This window comes from Drosophila serrata, unplaced genomic scaffold, assembly GCF_035046125.1.
Source record: "Drosophila serrata isolate PLE 108 unplaced genomic scaffold, ASM3504612v1 contig_165, whole genome shotgun sequence".
Classification (NCBI taxonomy): Eukaryota; Metazoa; Arthropoda; class Insecta; order Diptera; family Drosophilidae; genus Drosophila; species Drosophila serrata.
The window spans coordinates 3,166,105-3,189,444 of NW_028257063.1; the positions used below are offsets into that span (position 1 = coordinate 3,166,105).

Below are 23,340 nucleotides of genomic sequence, written 5' to 3' on the forward strand. Positions count from 1 at the left end.
GGTCGAGGTCCTGGCAGGACGAGCACGTAGCCTGGGCCAGGATCTGGGATTCTACTTGACGTGGTGGGTGTGGTGTGGCGTAAACCGAGTATGTCATTTTATTGAATCAAAAACCACTCAGCTATTGAAAATCAATTTGCACTGCAACATCTGCGGGAAGTGCGAGTCGAAGAAGGAAGAAGTCAGTCGGTCGGTAAGGAAAAGTGTCCACACGACCACATGGCATTTTCCGCTACTCAGCTCGGGATGGTACACTTGCAATAATAATAAAAGTACATGAAAAGCGAAACTCAGTTGGGTTTGGATGGGGAGGCGTTGGTGTTTGTGATCAGCAGTCGTTGCACATAACGCCTTTTAAACCAATTCAAAATCGAGTTAAGGACCCCAAGGACGGCAACAACATTCACCTGTATGCAAAATGATGCGGCAGAGCCACTGAAAATTGATGGCAGTCACGTAGGAGCCAGGGCAGTAGCAGTAGCAAAATCCATGGCAAAAGCTCACATGGAATTTCCCTCGTTTTCCGTTTCGTTTTTTTTTTTTTCGTTTTTTGTTGCCTGTTTGGTGGCGGCAATAAAAATGAAAAGCCCCGAACGCAAATGCAAATTACATTCAGAGGTGGAAAAGATGTGAAGATGCAAGTGTCATTACAGGAAGAATCAGAGGGCATTTCACGCAGCTTAACCAGGCGCACACACATCCTTGAGGATTTTCCCCCATTCACCATTTTCCGGGGCTTAATGAAGGGGCCTGCCCTTGCTCCTTTATTTCCCAGAGAGCAGCTTAGGCATGGGGTCCGGGTCCGATGGTCGTAAAACAAATTGGGGAGTGCCTCCACCTCTCACCTGGAAATAAATAAAGGCCACAAGGACTCGGAGGCGTTGAGCCTGAACCTCAACTGATTGCGCTTATCAGCCTGCTGACCCAGGTCCAGTTCCTGTTTCAAAAGCATATAGCATTCTGCAATTTTAATTGTGGCCCATAAATTGCACATCGGCATTCCGATTTCGTATTCAACTTTACATATTTATCGGTAGCTGCTGCTTCTCGGCAAAATATGGCAGGAATGGCACGAGTTGCGGTGAGCCTGGCCACAAGGATAACCCGCAACCGAACAGGTTTGACTTGCCTGTGTCAACCGTCGGCAGGAGAGTCAGTCAATCCTTGCTCTTGCCATCTCTCAATCGTCAAGGACTTTGGGTGTTGTTATTGTTGCTGAATGCCAACTGATGCGGCTGTTGTTGGTTGTCAAATGCAAACTGTGCCGCCTCAGAATCACAGTCACTCTTTGTAGGATATCCTGGATTTTTATTCGAATAAGTGTGGGGTATATAAGAATCTTGAAAGATGACGAGATTGAAGAGTGATTTAGCTCAGTGATTATCCCACTTGTTATCTTACTTTTCCCAGAAATGGACACTTACTTAACAAGAACATAAACCTAATCCCATATAAATCCCCTCAAAAGGACACACACAAAACTTTCTTAATATTCGCACCGCCCTTAGACGCCCTTCAATTTGGAAAATTGCTTCTAGATTTGGGTACAAATTTTCAGGCAATCAAAGGTAATTGTGTGGAAAGACTTTAATGCTGATTATATATAGATACTGGGTACTTGATAGTGCTATCCTTAAGGCTCCACAGAGTTGTGGTTATTTGCTGATGTCTGTTGCAGTTGACACAAGCAATTTGGCGGCCCTGTTAATGAAAATTGAAAAGTGTTCGCTTTGCATTACGCATACGCCAAGGGGTCCACAGAGTCCTCCTCCACTGAATTGGATCGATGATGCATTGTCAGTGCAATGTGGTTGCATAATCGCTGTTCCACATTCCGGCAACAACAAAGCAAAGCCATTAGAAGTTGCAACAGTTTTCCACCACCCTCCCCCTCCCCCTAATCCCACGTTTTCCCTGGTTTTCCCTGGTTGTGCCCGGTTTTTCTCCCGGTTTTTCCCGTTGCATTTTCTCCTCCTGCTTTTGTGTCGAGTCATTTTTCCGCTCAAAAGCACTCACTAAAACAAATAAACACTTTGCGCATTGTTTCGTTTTGACAAATGCGTGTAATTTACGGAAATGTTGTGTTTGTCCATCCTTTCTCGCTGCACAACCAAGTCTTGGGCGTGTGTATTTGCCAAGCTCTTGGACTGACAATTAGAGCCTCCTCCTCCTCCACTACACTTACTCCAGATTACAAACTGCAGGCTGCAGCGGGCTAGGAAAAATATAGGTTAAAATGGATGCCATGAGCCTCAACTGCTGCTCATCAAAGTGGCAATAAAATATGCCTTCATATTGCCAGCGCTCGAATGGCTCATCGTGGACCAATCGAGGCGCTTATTACAAGGTGGCCCAGGGTGTGGTTTTAAGGGGGATGACTGTGGTGGGTGTGGCATCTGCTATCGCCGGCCTGTGGTTAAGCAGATCAAGCATGGAATCACAAAGGATCCGAGTCCTTTGTTGCCCCGGTCGCTTTGTTGTGGCCTTAATGAGGAAATTTCCATTGGCCCGACGCTCGCTTGAGTTGGCAATTTACGATACCTTTGTGGTTTCAATCTAGCAATGGGCAACATAATTAAAAATTGTGACAGCCATAAATTTTGTTTTGGTTTCCTCTGGAGACGCTCTGGCCGGAGAGATAATTAAACTCGCCTCGCCAGTCCAGGGAAAAAAAAGAAAGCACTGAGCTCTAAACTGTGCAGAAAGTAGCTTAAAAAGCCAAGTGAAATCAATTAGGTCGCAATTTATGTCAGGAGAGAGGGAGAGAGTGCAGCTCCACTTTAAGCCTTTTTAGGTCCTGGCAACATTTGATTTGAGGGTAGCTGCTGCTCCTGATTGCACTGCATGGCTGGGGGATGATGCCCACATCTCCCAGCTGTCCGCCCGAATATTCCCCAAAAGCGACCAGGCTGCCTGGCTGGCTGCGGGCTTTGACGTCGCCCTTTTGGATGGGACTTGGCCTGTTGTAAAGTGTCAAAACGTGTACTTGTCGCTGGCAGGATGCTGCTCCTGCTGCTGCAGCTCCTTTAATTTGAATTTTATGCACTGCATGCATAAATTTATGGCCGAGGATCCGCCTTCAAATGGCGACGACAATGACAAAGGCAACATGACAGGCACATGTCCATTATGGCCAGACGCCACTCAGGCGGGAAATTCTCCTCCTCCGTCTCCTTCGGCATTTAAATGTGCTGGTTTCCGCCAAAAGAGCAGAGGACAAGGGAGAGAGAAAACTGAAGGTTTTCTCTGCTTATCTTTTTGGCCACGTCTTGAACTCTTCGCAAGAATATTCTGTAAAAGTCCTTCAGCCATAAGGAATCCGATTAAACCGGGGCATAGGGGCTGGGGGATGGGACAACAATATTTCCATTTCCGGTGGAATTTGTGTGAAAATTAATTACTCATTAAATATGGGCGCTTTGTTGTGCTGAGTGAGAAAAATAAAAAATATATATTATATGCATTTTTAATTGCCATTGTGTGTGTGCTGTGAGTGAATTAAATTTTATTGGCAAATTCTTTGCAATCGCTGAATGGCATTCCAGTGAATTTCATTCTGGATACATTGATTTTGATATCGCTCATCGCACCATATGGCAGACGAACTGCATGGCATCCTTAATATCCTGCTTGCCAGCCTGCCTGTCAGTTTTCCCAACCCACTCCACCCATTTGCCACCTCCCGTGTGACCTCGCCCCAAAACTCCTGTCGGGGCTGTCAAAGTGCTAAAAATAACATGTCGAAAATGGGGGAAAATGGTGGAGGGAATAGCGAAAGGAGAACCGAACCGAATCGGAAACCGAAATGGGGAAATGCAGCGAAAAACGGTGCGCGTTTCTGCTGCATTATAAATACCGCAATCGCATTGAGTGCCATGATTTTTAACTTGTTTTGACTGCTCCTCTGATCTCCTCTCTGACATCGGAAAATCACGCCCCACTTTTGTCTGCGAAAAGTGCGAAAATGTATTCGATTGACAAGGCTAACACCAAAGAGTTAATGGGAATGAAAACTATTGAAAACGAAATAGAGGAATGCAGCCAGAAATTATGCTTACATATTAAAACTATGTAAATAATGGGGTTTAATATTTATATCATCATCATTGGAATGCATTAATAGAAACGTAATTAGTATTTGCTTTCACCAGCATTTTTTACCACCAACAATGACCTGTTAATAGCCGCGACTTTAGTGGGTTTGTGGTTATTAAACAAATAAAACTAAAGCAAATTAAATGCATGGCCAAAAGCTCGTCTAATTATGCACAACGCACATGACAGATAGCAACCAGAACCGAACTACTAACAATGCACGCTAATAACCAGGATAGCAATGGCAAGGACAACTAGGCTTACTAAACTGTGACCTCATGTCACACGTGGTTTTAATTATTGTTACAGGATGTGTGTCTATGTGCGTCCTGTGCACCAAAGTGCGTATGTGTGTGAGAGCTTGGCATAATTACATTTTGTGGCATTCTGCAAAGTGTTGATTATTAATTAAAATGGCTTTATTCAACGGCTGGCGTTGGCCATCATTGTATCAGTTAAATATTTAGGCATTCCTTTGCCTAAACACTGTCCATGTAATCATGGCTCCATTACGGCATAACGAGCATTTTACAAATACACAGAAGGAAATTTTGAGGGTGTTTCTTTCACAAATTATTAAAGTAATATATTTAAAGTTATTAGGGATAATGGGTGATTATATAATTTAAAACTTTTACTATACTACCATACTGGTTACTTTTTCCTTGTCGCCTTACTTGACATATTTATCGTATTTTTATTCATCGTCTCTACTACTTTTAATCGTAATCTTCAAGGTCTTACTCGTCATTGCACAGGATCTACTTTAATATAGTACTTTATATTTGCTTAAAAGGACGATAAGCTAATTTATATACTCTTTGGAAATCAAAAAGACTAGGCAATAAAAGTTCTTTAGCTTAGACACGTTTTTCTATATATTTTTTTATAACCTTTCAGGGTCCGAAGCTATTTATGCAGTGAAGAAGTAATTTCCGACCCTATAAATCATATATATTCTTGATCAGAATTATAAGCTGAATCGATTAAGTCATGTTTGAAGCAAAAATAAATTTTTTAAATTTTTAAAAATTTTTTGAACATTTTAAAAGGGGTTAAAATTATAAAATTTTGACAAAAAATGGAATTTATTAAATTTAAAATATTAGTAAGCAGTTTAGATAACCTTATAAAAACAAGAATAGAACAGCTTTCCGAATTGAAATTGATGCATTTTTGGCTAAGTTATGAGATTATTAAACTTTGATTTGTAGAAAAAATTGTGATATAAAAATATAAATAAATAAAGACCCAAAAAATGGTTTATTATTTTAGTCAGAAACTTATAACAATGTGAAGGAATCATTTCCGACCCAATAAACCATATATATTCTTGATCAGCATCAAAAGCCGAGTCGATCTAGCTATGTCCGGCAAAAATAAAATTTTTTTAAAATTTTGAAACATTTTTAATGGGTTACATCTTTAAAATTATAAAAAATTAATACAAATTTAGTTTTTTCCCATTTTATATTGAGTATGCAGATTTTTAAACCTGCTGAAAAATAACACAGAACAGTTTTCCGAATTGAAATTAAAGCATTTTTGGCTTACTTATAATAGATGTAACTTCATCCACTGATTCTTCTTATAAGCTTTTGTATAAAGTTACCTCTATTTTTACCTTATTTATTTTTATTAATTTTTAATTTCTACACAACTGTATATAATTTTCGCTCAGTGCATGTTACATTTGCGTATCTCTGTGTGTGTGTGTGCATGTGGCTAAAACTGAAATCAAAATGGTTGGCAAATAGCTGCAGACAAAGTTGTAGTGCAAATGCAACGAGTTGCGAGTGTTAATGGCTTGTAATTAAACTGCAACGTGAGACGTTTAAGTGGAAATTGCATTTTGGGCTAATGCACATCCTTTTTGTTTTCTCTTTCCCTCTCTTTCTCTCCATCTCTCTTTCTGTAGAAGGATCTGTTCGTGAGCAAAGTTGAGCCAACGTCGCCGCGAAACGAACGCAAATTCTCCGCTGCCACAGCGCCATCGATGAAAACAAAGTGGCTGAAAGCATTTAAGAGCCTAAAGCCCGCTGGTTCTGGTTCAGCACAACAAGCGGATAGGTGAGTACTATGCATTATCCTTGCGATTTTATACCGTACCCACCTGCCACCCCGCCCATTCCAACCTTGCCCGTTGCACAACATTATCGGGCTTGAAGCAGGGCCCATTAAGTCGAATACAAGTTGCGGCAGCGAGTATCTAGTATCTACGTATTTATAGTGCTTACAGTGGAGCGGCAAGGGTGCAAGGGCCATGAGATACAAAATGAAATAGTGCGGAGGCGGCGCCACAAAAAAAAAAGAGGAAAAACCAGAACTAAGAGGGGAAAAGCAGGGAGAATTGGAAAATCGTAATAGTGGAAAGTAGTAGCGGGGGTTCGGTCCGACCCGCACATTAATATGACTAAAAGGTTGCGGGAAAACGCGAAAAATTATTCAGGCATTCAAGGAGAGCAGCCGCCGCAGCCGCCGGAATCCCTATCGCACTCACAAAGGCATTCCCAACTAATATTTGCACAATCCGCATTATGCTGGGGTATTATGCACTCGCAATTTACCAGAGATAATCAGATAATACCTAGGTTTAAGCTAAGCTAAGTCTCTACTCGCCATAATAATGATGATATGATGATGATCTCTCCTCCAATTTCTCTCTATATATGAATTTACGTATATACCATCTCCATTTAAACACTAAATGCATTCCAAAAAATATATATAATGCAATGCTTTTGCTCAACTCAAAAACCATGTTTCGATACGCGATAATTGCGATCTATATCAGCCAACCAACACCCCGACAAAATCAAATGTACCACGCTGTATCGACCGTATTGACTTTGAGGTAACCGAAATTCACCAAACAACCAGAACACCCTTGCATATATGCTATAGTTAACTATATATCGTGTACAGAACATATATATATATATAATGCTAAAACCCCCTATTCGATACGCCGGGTTGCTGTAATGTTGCACGCAAATGTAGACCTTAGTGGAGCAACTATAGAAAATCCCGCTTGGCCCCACAGACTAATTGGTTTCGAAATATCACACGACACTTTAGCATTATTATTTGCCTATGTTTTTGGTAAATCGATTTAAATTTCAATTTCACACATACTCTGTATAGTATATATATACAGTAATTTAATTTGACCCCGGGCGCCATAAATTGCACCTGCTGCTCACAGTTTCCTCCCCCCAAAATCCCAACCAATGCCCCATCAATCACGTTCGGCGTGGCAATTAAAAGGTTGTTGCAACTAAATCCATAGTAGAGACAATGGCCCAATGTGTTCCTGAATCTGGATCAGGTCCAAGTCCAGCTAGAAACAAAGTTTTCAACCGATAACTACGGCAAATGTGTCGCTAGGCATGGCGCTGTTCCATATGTTCCGGCCAAGTTTCCGGCTGCTGCAGGGCCCCCCAGCCCCATTGAGGCATTGAGAAATATGCGAAAAATTGCAAAACTATAAATTCTGCAGCCTGAAAAGTCCACCCACTTCCATAGATAGAAGGGACACACTTTTAACTCCACGTACACTTGCACAGAAAAATCAATCTAAGTTCGAGGGAATTATCTTTTAAAGTCTACAAATTACAAAGTCAGCTTTAGGATATTCAATGTAGGATTCCAGGATTATAGAATTTAGGATTCAATAGAGAAATACGTAATAAGTACATTTACTAAACAAAAATAGAATATTATATGCCAAAGCGATTAGAATATTAGTCAATGGGATTATTGATAATGGCAAGAACACTGTGATTCTATCTGTGAATTCTTATGTGCTAGAAATTTTGTTAAAAAGTAAAATTAATTTAAATATTTCATACTTTTGAATAATTCTACAATAAAGAATAATTCAGGAATAAAGAATAAAGAACTTGGAGTAAATCTAGGAAGTCATAAAACATATACTTATTTATACCAGAAAAACAAATCAAAATAGAAATTAGATGTATTTTTGAATTCGAAAAATGTACAAACCCATTTCTAATATTTAAACTAAATTTATAAAGACCTTTACCAGGTTTGTTTAGTTCTGTAAATTGAACACAAAGCCTTTAAAAATGCATAGTTCATTGAAATGTAATTTTTCAAATTATATTACACTGTTTTAAATAATTCAAAGTTTTCTCTAAATTTAGAATAATTTTTAAGTAAAGTGTATGAACACGGCCTGCAATTGTTGGCATTGCAGCAGCCAGAAAAGTGCAAACTGGAAAGTGCAACTGCAGCTGCAGCATCCAGTGGCAACAATACTTAATTCCGTGCCGGCAGCTTGCCCTGCCAATGATGATAAATCGGAAAATCTTTGCCGGCTTAGTGAATGGAGAATGTTGCAATGGCAATGAGAATGGAAAGAGGGGAAAAATGGGAATGGTGTGCTTAAGAGGGCTTTATCTCTTCAAACTTCATTGCGAAAATATTTCCCCGAGTGCAAGGCATAAATAGCACTCTCATATATATACTTTATATGTACATATATATACAAACGTGACAAGAAAATCGCAGTTAAAAGTTCGGCTGTGTTATATTGCAAAAGTTTTGTCCCGAAACTAAACCACAGGCGCTCCCCCTCCTAAAAAACGGGGCAGTTACTCATTTTAGCGTTGTCCTGGTCCCGATTTTAGGTCCTGTTTTTCGTCCTGCTTATTGTGGGCGGCTTTCATTTATTCTGCATTTATTTCTGCATTTATTTTTAGCAACCAAAAGTTTTAAGTTACGTACAAAACAAATAATGAATATGTTATGAGAATAATTATAATTAAACCATTACTCATGCTGCCAAAAGTATTTCCTTTTTTTGGTTTTGATTTTAGCATTTTGCAATAGCTGCGCACTTCTCCACACAAAACATTATCAAAATCATCAATATTGATAAATACATATGTATACCCCCCAAATCCACCCCTTAAAACCCCCTCAAATCTCAATTAATCGTAATTAGACCCGTAAAATCCCCAACAAAGTACTGTGTACATACCTCAAAACAATATTAAATACCTGTAAATTGTACATGGCTTAGATTATAATCAACACGTCCCCGATGGCCTTGGGCCTAATCTGTTAGCTACGTCTGACTGACTAGTTTGATCAATATTTAGTTTAAGAATATATATACATACATATAAACTCGTACTCAATGTCATTGTGTCAATGTTCATTTGTAGTTGCCCATCAACACATGTGTTGCACTTTCTCTCTCGGAAAATAACCCATAAATCGGAGTGTTTTTGTATATTTAACGCATTTGCAACAAGAACAAAGGGGGGAAAAAATAAGAGCAAACAACTGAATGAATATTGTGCCAATGTGCTCGACTGAATTTATTTGCCAGTCGGTTTTGTCTGGTCTGTGTGCTCATCTGTGTGCATAAGCCACTTACAAACAATCAACGTCGAGTCCTGGCTCCTAGGCCTCGGATCCTGCTCCTCCTGTGCCTCAACAATTGCCCCCCAAATTGTGGGTCCTGGCTTCCAGCTTTTTCTGTGCTTTTGTAAATAAAACAAAAGTGCCAAAAGCGGGATGGAAATTGCTTGTGTCCTTCCCCAACTTCCATCTATATCTCTATTCTGACTCTTTGTATAAATATGAAACATGAAATTGTTGAAAATGAATTCAATGTGTACACAATATAAATAACACAATAATTTGCATAAGCGCCGTGGATTGAGATATCTGGCCAAAAGCATGAGATCACGAGCTTGTAAAGCACTCGTTGGCCAATGATAAATCGACCAATTTCCAGCAAATCCAATTAGGTTGAGTATCCAGCACAAAATATGGTCTCTTTTTTTTTTTTGAAATACAATTCTTTTTAATGTGTTTCTTGTTCAAACACACACGCACCATTGCTCTGATTAATGTGCATTGTCCAGTGACCAGTGTCCTGTGTCCTGTGTCCGTTGTCCAATGTCCTCGTCCCACTGTCCATTGTCCACGGCCCATTGTTCATTGGCCTTTGTTTGCCTTTTATATATATATAGATATACAAAAACATAAAATCCCATAACATCAGCAGCAAACAGCAGCCTTCAAATGCATTGGCTGTGCGGAACGATTTATGAACATATGTTTAGCCATTTTTGGCCATTTGGGTTTCCGCGTATTTTCCCCCGGCGAAAAAGTGCAACATTTGCGACTCCATTAACGGGTTCCCGCACTAACCATTATATCGAATCCTCTCCTCACAGGCGCAATGGAGCCTCCAGCACAGCCTCAGAGCCCCTGCGTCCCAATTTGGATGGCAGCCATCATCTGCAGGAGTACACCTACAAGAAGATAACGGCCTGCGATGTCTGCTCCCAGATACTGAGAGGTAAGTCAGGGGAAAACCCCGAATTCATAACAAGAAAGGAAGCTAATTTCAGGACAATGAAATTTCTATATATCCTTTCATTGAAAATCAATCAAAACTTAGCCAAAAATGCCTTAATTTTCAATCGGAAAAGGTTTATATGCTAGCTTTTATTAGGTAAACAAATCTGTATACTCAATATAAAATGTAAAAAAATTCAATATTTTTGAAAAGTTTAACGATTTTAACCCCTTATAAAATTTTAAAAATTTTGAAAAAATTAAATTTATGCCGGACATAGCTAGATCGAATCAGCTTTTGGTGCTGATCAAGAAAATATATAATTTATAGGGTCGGAAATGATTCCTTCACATGATTATAAGCTTCTGCTTCAAATTATTATACATTTTTGAGATGCTATTTATCTATATTTTTATGTAACAATTTTCTTCAAGAGATCAAAGTTTAAAAATCTCTTAACTTAGACAAAAACTAAAAAATTTTAATTCGGCAAGCAGTCCTAAGTTAGTTTTTATTAGGTTAATAAATCTGCATACTCAGTTTATAATATAAAAAATTCAATATTTTATCGATTTTTGACAATTTTATAAAATTTTCAAAATTTTGAAAAAATTAAGTTTCTGTCAGACATATCTAGAACGATTCAGCTGTTGATGCTGATCAATAATATATATAGTTTATAGGGTCGCAAATGATTCCTTCACTCTGTTAAGGACTTTGACAGAAAGATATACAAAATGGGAATTAAATACCTTCCCCACTTATTTTTGCATATCTTATAAGTGTTTTAACATTAACACTAAAGGGAATAGGTATTTAGTTTTCCTTCGAGTATGTTTTAAGTGTCAACCTAATGAACCTCTTAGGAAGTAGGCCAAGTATGGTGTCCCCTAATGTCTAGGGCATTATTCCAACTTGAAATTTCCAACTCCTCTTGTACAGTAAACATTCTTAAGCTCCCCTTTTTGGCCATTTTGCAGGCCACACACGCCAGGGATTGCGGTGCCGCATTTGCAAGCTGAATGCCCATGGAGACTGTGCCCCAAACCTGCCGCGATGCCAGCCAAAGCAAAAGTTGCTGCGACGCCAGAAGAGCACCTCGGAGCTGGAGAATCGCGTTGATATTGAGGAAGAAAGTGAGTATTTGGCACGCACCAGCATCGCAGATCCCACACACCAGCTACAAGCTACAGGATACAGTATACAGTTTACACTACAGTATACATAATACAGGATGCAGGAATATATAGTAAATACACAAGCACTCTAACCAACTAACCTGGCTAACGACTTGCATCGCGTGTCGCTGGCCAAAAAGAAAAGATGAAAACTAGGCTAGCAAAGAAACAAGGCTGAAATTCCCCCAACTGTGTGGGGTGGGAGCAGCATTAGCATTAGCATTTGGACCCACCTTGCATCTCCAAGTCTAAGCGATTGCATTTCCCATTTCCCCCGCTCCTCAACTCCTTCTATTGATTTCAAATGGCCAAAAAGGAGAATTTGGCAGTGAGGGGTGCAATTGCCTGGCATCAGTTGATTTCACAATGGATTTATGGCACTCGGGGGGGGACATACAGATTGTGGCACTTGTGATTTGTGTCGCAATTCTCTAGACCTCAGCGAGCAAGAAGAACTTTTGCAATTTCCTTGGCTTCACACAAGACACACAGGCACATAAATAACCAAATGGCAGTCCCAAGATGATGATACTGATGATGATGATGATGATTTCCCCTTCATTGAACTGTAAACAATTGTCAAAGGAGGGAAAATCTGTGGAATCTGTTGCATACCTTGCGGGCTGCAGTAGCTTATATCAAGTGTATCATAACTCAATACACACAAATTCCAAATTTCTCCGTATCTCGACATTTATTTGATTAAATCAATATGACTCCCCTCTTCCTTCCTTCCATCCTAAAACCGAAAACTATTTGTAATGCAACACACACACACACATACACAAAATATCAGCCTCGCCACAGGAGTCGCTTGTTGCAGCTGCAGCAGATCAGGCGGATGATCCGAACCCAAATCCAAGTCTCAGCGCAAATCAATTGAATGTGCCAAATGCGAAATTCCGTCAAAAGACGCCCTTCATGCATCGCATTGCGCAACTAGGTATCGGTATCCCAAATGAATGAACAGATTAATTCAAATATTATATAGTAATTGTGTGCCACAAGCAAAAAATAATAAGTATCCCATATCTAATATACTCGTGTAGCGCGATACTCGATTGAAATGCGCTTGAACCTTATGATTTTGTTCCGTACTTTGTGTTTGACCGTTGCGCTTCTTGATTCACCTAATTAGCGAGATAATCAGCGAATGACAACCAGCTCAAACACACCACAGAAACAAAAACAAAACACACACCACGCCACACACTCATCCAGTTGTTTGAATACCACAAAAGGACACCAAGTTCCTGGCAAAAGGACCTGCAAATTATATATATATATATATACAAGAGCTAGGGAGAAATCAGTTCAATGTAGTGGAGCATGTTATATAGCCGCAACCTTCAGTACTCAGTAAATCAGTTCACTAGAAATTAATGCCTTCACTTTCGTCTCATTTCGCATAAGTGTTGTTGTTGGCTACAGTTTATTAATGGGAATCTTAATTGCGGAAGAAACACACATATATAAATCACAAAAAAGACCTTGTAATAGGAAGATGATTAGAGCTCCTATGGCGTTACTCATCTTCTTCTTAAAGGGTCTTTGCAAACACACACCTTTTTGGCGACCAACTGGACTCTAGAGTAGCCCCAAACCTGGATCGCTGGAGCTTAGCTAAATCGATCTCGTAGCTTTAAACACACACACTCTACTCGAGTAGAATCATTCCGACAAGTAACTCCCTCTAAAAGAAAACCACTCATTCGAACTCATTTCCAATTAAAATATCGAATCGCCCCCAAAAAAAAACCATTTTGCAATCTCTGTACTAATGCACTTCAACGACGCATCGAACCAAAAATAAAAACCATCCCAACAACGAAAAACGAAAACGATATCGAATCGAACCAATTTGAAACCGAATTTGAATCTGACAAAAAAAAAACCGGGCCCCCTATATCATCCAAATGATCCAACTTGTCTACCTACTACGGCACCAAACTCAATTCAATTGAAATCAAAATCAAATTAAAGAAATAACCGAAATCGATCAAATTTACCGCGTGCTGAAACAAGCCGGCGAACTCAAATCCGGCCATCTTGCAGCTGGAGCCGACAAATCCGTCCAGGGCAAGATATTGGACGGCAGCGTTATCCCAGTGCCGGTCCTCACCGAGCGGGAGATGGGTCGTGCTCCACCGCCGGATATACCCATTGTCAGTGTCTCGGAGTTGGCCCTGCAGGAGCAACAGAATGTACAGCAGCAGCAACAGCAGCAACATCTCCAGCAGCAACAGCAGCAACATCTCCAGCAACAGCAGCAGCAGCAACATCTCCAGCAGCAGCAGCAGCAGCAACAGCAGCAACATCAAAGGAGTCTGGCATCGGTGGCGCAGGCGGCGGCGGTACGTGCCGGCCGTGGAGTCCGTCCGCCACCGGTGGCCATGCCCATTTTGGGCGTTCAGTTGCAACAGCAGGAGTTGCAGCAGCAACGCGGCGGACTGCCGGTGCCCAGCCAAGATATATCTAGTAGCTCAGGTCCGAGACAAGTCGCCAAACCAAGTAGTTTGTGTATCAATCAATCTCTCTCTGTCTCTCTGTTTGAATCTCTCTCTCTACTATCTCTCATTTAACTCTCATTTCGCAATTATTTTGATCCTTGATCCTTGGTTGTAGTTTCGGTTTTGGTTTCGGTATAACTCTCTCCCTAGATCCAGATCCCGTCTCAGCTTAACACCAATCTCATCTCAAGAGTTGTGGGACTTTCTCTGTAACGCATCTCCTTGCACACTCCGACCAAATGTAGAACAGAGCAGTAGTACTTCATCCTTGTCCATGTCCATGTCCATGTCCATGTCCACGTTTCCACACTTTCCACATACATAGCTGCATTAGTCACACACAATTGCATTCCCTTTTTGTCCAACATATTTAGATTTGGCAAAACAATTTCAATTTCACTCGCATTGCGCTAAACAAATAATTGCTCATACGCCCCATTGCGTCCATTACTGCTTCGCTTTTGGAGTTGCTAACAGCGCTTGCGATTTCGATTTCGATTTTTTAGCCACACACAACACAACACACACCAGACACAAAAAACACATGGAAAACACAAACGATATATCTCCAACACGTATATAAATATGCATTTTGTCTATAAATAATTTATTCTAGAGTTGAATTTGAATTTGAATTTGAAACGCTATTGACTGAAGCCGTTGCCGAATACTCTGTAGCTTAGCCAACATCAATTATAGCAAACTATGCAAATACACACACAGCATCTACGTATCATATTTAGTTGAACGTAATTAATTTGTGTATGCCAAAGACTTTGTTTTGTTAAGTATCTTGATTTCCCCCGGTCGTGCGTTTCTCTCTCTCTCTATGTGCAAATAGAGTGTGAATGGATGTGAATCAAGCGTGTGTGTGGTGTGTGCCTCTACTTGTTGTGTATGTGCAACCAGCAGCAGCAGCAGCAGGAAGTGTTCTCCTCTCCTCTCCAACACCATCACATGGAATGACATTGCCTCTTTGTCGCCTACTTAGGACCACCCTCCCATTTGGGCCGCAAAGTGCCCCAAATCTTGGCACATAATTAGCGACTGCAACTTGGCTAGCTGCAGCAGCAACCTGCAACCTGCAACCTGCAACTTGCGATGACAACTGACAAGTTGCAATGGCAATGGCAACATTCCCTGCGGTCTTCTATGCAGTTGCAGTTGCATTATTCCAATTAGGAAAGTGTAAATGCAGCATGGAACTGATTGATTGAGGATTGCCCTTGCCGCAGTTGGAGTCTGTTGCAGTTGCACCAATAAGCAGCAAGGCCCTGACCCAAATTAGTCTTAAGTACATTTCCGAATTCAGAACACAAAACTCACATCTTACATAAATAGAGCAGGGTTCGTAAGGGATAATCAAATAAGCTGCAAAATTAGTAAAGAAATCTTTAAAAATCAAATCAATTTTGAGCTATATAAACCCCTTACGATTCCTTTTGTACACCGATTTACTTAACCCCAAAATGAGAACACATATATATCTATATATTCTTTCGTGTCCATATCTTTTTTGCCACTTTTCGTTTCGCTTGCCAAAAAATAAACTCAAATTAACCAAATATTAAAAAAAAAATCAAAATAAACCCCATCACAAAAATCACACCAAGAACCGCGATACGGCCAGTTCTTTGCCCCCGTATCGACCATGTCCAGCTCGGCGTACATCAGCAATGGCATTGGCATCAACTACTACACCTATGCCTACATGCCACAGGTGCCGGTCACCGGCTCCTCCTCGGTTCAAGGATCGCCGGCGCACCAGCAGCAGCAGCAGCAGCAGCAGCAACAACAGTTACCCATAGCAGGCGGAAGCAGCAACAGCGGAAGCGGAAGCAGCATTGGAGCAGTCGGAGGAGGAGCTATTGGAGTGGGAGTGGGCACCGGAGTGGGCTATCCACCCAATGATCCTGGACTGCGTCGGCGGCTCTTTGCCGGCATCCGGCCGCTGTCCGTGTTTGGACGACTGCGACAGCAGCGTTCGTCGCAACATCGATCCATCTCCTTGCCAGAAAGTAATAATTACGAGACACAACCAGAACACACAACACAGCTGGAGACAGATACAGAAACCACCACAGGGACAGATCAGACTCATCCCGAAGCACACATCGTTCCATCTCCCAGCCAGCACAAGAAGCACCATTAAGTCCTCTCATCTAACGATGCAGTTGTCATCGTTATGAGTTCCTTCCTTTACTTGTTTTGAAACCCACTCGACATCGATGTTTAGATTGTGTTCTGTTTCCGTGTTCAGTGTATCTTTTTTGAATTTCATTTAACCTTTTAGACAACTGTATCTATCGGATTGCCCGCAAAACTCAGGGTGTGTGTGTGTGGTGTGTGCTTGTTTATGAATGAGTGTGTGTTTCAATTACTTTAATTCAAGTCTGCAAATTGCAAATTGCAAGTGGCAAGACCAAGCCCGATTAAACAATGGCCGGATTAAATGCCAATTAGTCTTAACCCAGTTTACACTTCAGGCAAATGGCTCATTTCCGTTGCAACAGCAGAAGCAGCGACTGCAACGCCATCATTTGTATACATGGCCGAGTTCCTTTTCCCGCTGAAAAGCAGCTTCGTCATGCTTCAGCTTGGTTTGAGTCGAAAGGAACTTGACTCCACGTTGGGCAATTCCCATCCCATCCACTACACTGGGCGGAAATTAGATGAAGGAGATTTGTGTGGATTTCTAAATAAATAAAATAAAGCCCATAGTTGCTTTTAGATTCATTTTTAACTAAGTTATTCTTAGAAATTGTGGGGTTTCTGCGGGTTTACTTCAAGAAAAATATAATTAGTTAGAACCAAAGACGTACAAAATAATATAAACTATATATTATATGTGAAAGATTAAAAACGAAGTAATACTTTACTGCTTTTAAAAGCCAGAACCCCTTGGAAATTGTAGTGTTTCAGAGAAGTGGGTTGTATTTCTTGAAGCTCATTGTGTCGTTTAAGTGTTGTTAAAGTTTAAATTAAAATTTAGAAAGGTTTAGTTACCTAATTCCTATTATGATTTACTATACTTTAATTGAGCATGTCAAGTAAATGTTAAAATAGGACTGCCATGTTTAAGCACTTTTGCACACCTTCTGTACCTTCAAATATAACTTCTATTTGCTGTGAAACTTAAGACAAATGGAAACCAGAAACAGGATAAATACAAGGACATTAAATAAGGCACTTAAGAAGGTTCCTGCTCTTGTGATCTATATAAGATAGTTTTAGAAAGCACATATAAAAAATGATTTTAAAAAGCAGCTCTTGAGAATACAAGACCAAGAACTTATTCTGAAACCCAAAGTTTTGAAGTCTTGAATTTTTCTTCTCTGTATGTATATAAAAAGGACTCCACCTACTCCTGTGCAACCCCCTCCAGCGATTCCGGCTCTTGTTTATGCCGCAGTTTCAGGACTACTGTTGCTGTTGGTACTTCCGTGTAAATTACAAGCCATTGTCAACTTTTGTGCAAAAATTCAGCCGCACAAAACTCGCTGTGGCAGTGGCAGTGGGGGTGCCGCCTTTTTGGCTCCTTTTCTCTGGCTGCATACAAATGTTGCAGACAGTAAACTTTTTCCGCGAGTTCATTTGTGCTTAATGTTTGCTGCATTTTTAATGCCACACTCATATATACACACACACAGAGAGCCAGATAAAGTGACGCAGAAGCTGGCTTAAAGTTGCAAGCAGCCAAGTTTCTTTTATTTTTTGTTTTTGTCTTAGGCCAAGAAACTTCTTGTCGATGATGGTAGGGGATTTTGGGGAAGGTCGGTCCCAGGCCGAACATAATTATGCTAAAAATTGTTATGACACACAATCTTTTTTTTTGCGCTCCTTATTTTTCTTTCCCTTTCGGGTCTGGCTTTTCCTTTTGGCCCGTTCCCCACCCGCATGTTGGCCTCGTAGCCTCGACTTCCTTGCGGCAGAAGTTCCTAGCCAAGGCTCTGGGTCTGGTTCTGCACTTATTTTCCCAGGATTATGTTTCTGCTCTATTACTTGGAACCAAGATGTTGGTGCTCCTCCTCCTCTCTCTCTCTCTGCTCTGGCTTGCTTTTGGTTTGCTTTATGCATGAAGGCTATCTTAATGTTTAATATTTTCTTTCGGGCTTCTTGCCTTCCATTTAACTTAATTAGTTTTAATTCACATTTCTCGGGCAGTCAGTGAGCAGTGAGCAACTGCTTTGGGATCGATACCAGCTACTAACGCCATGAAAATGTCATTGAGATAAAGTGTTTTGAAACTATATCCTCATATATATTTAATATAGCATCAGCGAGTCCAAAGTCTGAAACATCGCGACCCTTTGGTGAACCCCTAATGTTGACGCCCATCCTCAAGAGTCCGGAGACGGGTCCTCCGGAGGAGCCCAAGGGTTCTAAGCGAAGGATCCGCTTGAATTGAGATCCACCGATCCCCTCGAATGGAGTCTATCTTTAGTTAAACACTGTCTTAATTATGATCTATTTGTTTTATGTATTCTATTGTTTAAGTTTATGATTCTATTACCCTAGACACCTAGAAAGAATGTAGCCCAATTGATGTTTTTTGAAATGCAGCACAGTAATTATTATAAAATACTCAGCATAGTTAATTTTATCCCATAAATTATAATATACTTTATCCTAGTTTCAATTCAGCTGGATGAGCTATATGTTTTATGTACGATTATTACGATTAAAGTATTAAGTCACTTCTGATTACACCACAATTATATATATATATTCTATATAGATGTTGTACGATTGTTGTAAATATTGCACAAGCAACCTCCCAAACCCCCAAAAAAACACACACACACATACATCTCCCACAAGAAACGAATAAAAATTCAAACGATTTAAAATTGTTCTTTACTTTCTTCACATAATAATCACAATCATCTGGCACCGGGCGATGGAAACGAGCTTACTATATAATTTTCTTTTTATGATATTTTTAAAAAATCCAAATTGGCCTACACACACACTAGCACACACGAAGGACTCTTTTGTTTGGCTTTTGTTTTTTTGCGGCAACTGAGACGGGAATGACTAGAGAATATACACAGGACATGCCACAATTAACACATTTGCTGTCTCTTCCTGAACGTGTCGAATGTTGCTCTGTTTTGCAAATTACAAAACATATTTAATAATAATAATAATTATAAAGAGACTAAATATTATCATGCTTAAGTGCCTTGATCGAAGCTATACAAAACTACCTATGAATGTCCTTTGCAAAAAAGGCCACTAAGTGTTTATGATTTATGGATTTTGCCTTCTCTTCTGTTCATGTTCTTTCAGAATATATATTTATTAATTTGTCTTTTGTTTAGACTTGATATATTTTATGTAGATGCCTAGTTTCTAAATGCTTAACATATTGAAACGAAATTAAAATCAACAAATTGTTTATTCCACATCTTACTGCCCATTGTTTTTGCGACCAAAACTCATGTGCTGTGATTTGTCCGAACACAACAATCAATCAAATCAAATCGAAAATATATATATATATATATAACCATGATTCGAAACGACACAAAATTCCAATAAAAAAAAACAATAACAACAATCAACAAACAACAGCACCGCACTCACCGCGCCGCCAAAAGTTGAATTTACGCATGAAATCCTTGAGCCTGGACTCGCCCGAATCCTCGGAGCTCCATGGCCAATTCAGGCGACGTGCTCAGCTCCCCGGGACGGGTGCCTCAACGTCCGCCGGTTCCGGTGCCGGTTACTACCACGGCGGCTCTGGAGGCCATCTGGAGCACAGTACTCCGCCATCGAACAACAGCCGTCTGCACTGTAAGTAGCTAACAACCGATCCCGATATAATCCCAGGACGCTCCAGCACCAACTAACAAATCACCCTAAAAACTAAAAAAAACCCCATCAAGGGGGCCTCCTCTCGAATATCTCTCAGTACTCAGTCTAATTTCCCAAAAAAAACTGATCCAGTATGTATAAACGAACACCTCTACACGCCCAGACAGCTTCAAACTTAATTGCAATTGCTTTCTTAATTACTTAATTGCTTAATTGTAAATATGTCGAGTAAAGTAAACATTGCGTTGAGTAGCTCGATTTGGTTCACCTTTTTTACAAGTAGTAGTAACAACTATGCTAAGTAAACTTGCTAATCAAGTAGACTAACTATAAACTATAACTTCATCTGCTGACACGCACATTTTCCACCTATCTCTCTGCCTTTCGAATCTTTACCCTTAGTCGTATCTAGTTTAATTTATCTGTGAAAATTTCTACTATATATCTTCTTTTTTCATGATTCTGATTTTTCTTTCACTTTCACTTTTGCATTAATCGAATTAAATTGCAAAAAAAAAACCCATTGAGCCTGTCCTGGAGCAGGGACTAACGCATCCAAAACCATTACAGCCCCGTCGAGCCCCTCGCATCCGGGCCGGAAGCTGCTCTATGCCACAAGGGGCATGCGTGGCGGCAGCGTCGATCTGCCGGATGAAATGGAGAAGTCACAATCCTCGGCCAGCACCTCGCCGTGCCTCTCACCCGTAAGACATCCCCAGGTAGTCCCCCCGCAGCCGCACTTTCCCACTTTCCATTGAAGTTTTCACCTGAATTCACCTCTTTGATTTTGCCTTGTGACATGCTCCCCGATTAACCCAATTTCCAATATCCTTTTGGCATATATTTTTTGTCTCAAAAGAAAACCCATCGCCTGCTGCCCACGAATCTGTACGTCATCATCTACAACTTCAAGGCGCGGCATGCCGATGAGCTGGATCTCAAGGCGGGCTACAAGGTGAGTTTATCACAAAAGTTCTTCCTGGTTCGTCCTGGCTCCATAAATTAATAAGCGTAAGTGCTTGAATAATAAACAAAGCGCTTTGTTTAATCCGCTAAGCGAGCGCTTAGCTGGTACAGGAAATTGGTTTAACTAAATCAGAAATATATACATATACGCGCATATATGCATGTATCCATACAATATTAAAAGCGAACGAACGAACAATGCCAACGAAAACATGTTTATTTATCATGGTGGAGGCAGTCCTTTCTCTTTCCCATTTTCCCATTTTTTTTATACACACAGAGCGAATAAGAAGAAATAATAATAATAGTTACCGACTTTTTGTGTGCATTCTGTGATTGCGAACGCCGCCGGCAAAGTGTTCAATATTTACAGATTAGCTTTTGTTTTGGGCCCTGCCATCGTCCTTGTTCGCAGCAAGGATAGAGTCAAACTTTTGCTTTATGGCCAGGCTTTCAAGGGAATTTACTGTGCGCGGATCGATATGCTCGAAAGTCGCGTACTTAATAACTGAATGTGGAAATAGGAAAGCGCAAATATAACGAGCGAAAAGTAATAGCAAAAAGTGCAAACAAGAGGGAAGAGTAAGCAAACAAACAAGTCCGATGTGATATATAGTAATCCGATTTCAAATGAGGGATAATATAGGGATGGGTTTATATTTACTTAAAGAAGGGATTGTTTTCATGATTGTTTTTTAGCGTTTGCAGTAATTAGTAGTATTATGCAAACGAATTAAAGAGTTTACTGAAGCCAAATTGCTTTAAAATTCGTTCTTAAATGCTAAAATATTAGAGAGAATTCATAAAATTAAGCGAAATATATTAGAAAGTACCTTTTTCTAAACCACTTTTAAAACTTAGGACCAAATGCTTTCAATTCGGATTTCCTCGAATTCAAAAATGTCAAATAAGGAGCTTTCTGATAGCAGGGTTTCCCACCTATTTACGATATCCTAACAGGCTTCAAACTCTAAACTCTGTTATCGATAACAAAGGATCACATTTTAAGCTTGCATTCCAAGCTTTCCACTAAAATATAATACCCTTCAAAGGTACAAAAACAGTATTCGAATTAAAATAAATCTAGCATACATGTCGTATACTTAACGGGAAAACCCTTAAAAATGAAGTATACGCCATGTGTGTCTTTAGGCAGAATATAAAAATTTATAAAGATAAGTTTAGTGATTAAATTTTTAAATCGAATTTGTCATCGATCATACTCAGCATCAAATATTTGATTATTATATATATATTATATATAAATAACCAACAGGGATATATAAGGCTTTTATACAGCTGATATAAAAATTCGATTGAAATTAAATTTTAAACATTATCGAAAATAATATAAATAAATTCATATATCTGAAAAAAGGGTATAAATAAAGTAATAGTAATATAAGGCTTGAAGTATATAATTATATATTAATAAGTTGAGTTGCATTCAAATTTCCTTGCATACAACCGTAAATTTACATTCGTCAAATTGCCCAAAGAAAAAGGTAAACAAAGGCCGCAGATCTCCAAATATCAAAGTCGTGACCCACAAAAGTGGATCGTGGCTTTTCCGCTCTTAGGTTCCACCTTCGGGAGCGAGAGCGAGAGCGAAAGCGGGTGCCAGTAACGGCACTTCCTACAGGTATTCCTACGGCATAAATATTCACGGACAGGGGAAGGGGCAAATACCGCGCGCAAATGCACGGAAAGGCAGGCTTAAAAGACACACGAAAATATGTTTGTTTCACTCACTCGCATTGCAACTCCCAACGGCGAATTAATAAACGAAAACGCACACACAAAATACGAAACGAAAACCTTCTTATTGAAGGTGCGGAAAAACGCAATTACTGTCTATGTATATATGTATTTACGCATATAAAGTAGAGTATTTACATATATATATATATATATGTACTTACATACAAATATATGTATATTATATCGCCACACGACCGCGGCCCGGGCTGCCCCCGCTTCACAAACACTTTTCACTGCGGGGGCCCACAGGCTTTTCACACTTTTCGCACTGCTACTGGGTTTTCCGCGATACTTTTCCGTTTGATTTTACCTTTGACCGACGCGGCGATCTCCTGCATGGAGATTTTTCGTTTACTAATTTTTTTCCACCCGCTTCGTCCAACGGTCTGTGAGCAATTGATTCTCCAAGTCCATCTGGCGATTTCGCTTACTGGTGAGAGAGAGGATGGAGAGCGGAGAGCGAAAAGAAAGATAAGCTGAGCACTGCCAAAAATATCCAAGCTTCAGCCTGGACTCGAACCGAGGTTTCAGAATCAAATTGGATTATGCATAAATTACACAGATTAATATCCCTAAAATTAATAAAATATATAACAAATAAGTTTAACAGAAAACAATAAAGGAAGCTAACTTCGGCACGCCGAAATTTATATACCCTTGCACTAAAGCT

General features: G+C 40.0%; 2 protein-coding genes across 2 annotated transcripts in view; both read left to right on the forward strand.

Moving 5' to 3' along the window:
- Positions 1 to 23,340, forward strand: part of Stacl (SH3 and cysteine-rich domain-containing protein) — an 86,493-nt gene that overhangs the window by 55,147 nt on the left and 8,006 nt on the right. The window contains 7 exon segments of the mRNA XM_086827106.1: positions 6,014 to 6,165; positions 10,311 to 10,435; positions 11,416 to 11,571; positions 13,669 to 14,100; positions 19,701 to 19,922; positions 20,514 to 20,647; positions 20,803 to 20,898. Of these exon segments, the coding sequence (XP_086683232.1) occupies positions 6,014 to 6,165; positions 10,311 to 10,435; positions 11,416 to 11,571; positions 13,669 to 14,100; positions 19,701 to 19,922; positions 20,514 to 20,647; positions 20,803 to 20,898 (1,317 nt within the window).
- Positions 14,107 to 18,103, forward strand: LOC147644515 (uncharacterized). Its single transcript, XM_086827107.1, has one exon. The coding sequence runs from the start codon at positions 15,775 to 15,777 to the stop codon at positions 16,273 to 16,275; it is 501 nt and encodes a 166-aa protein (XP_086683233.1). The 5' UTR covers positions 14,107 to 15,774; the 3' UTR covers positions 16,276 to 18,103.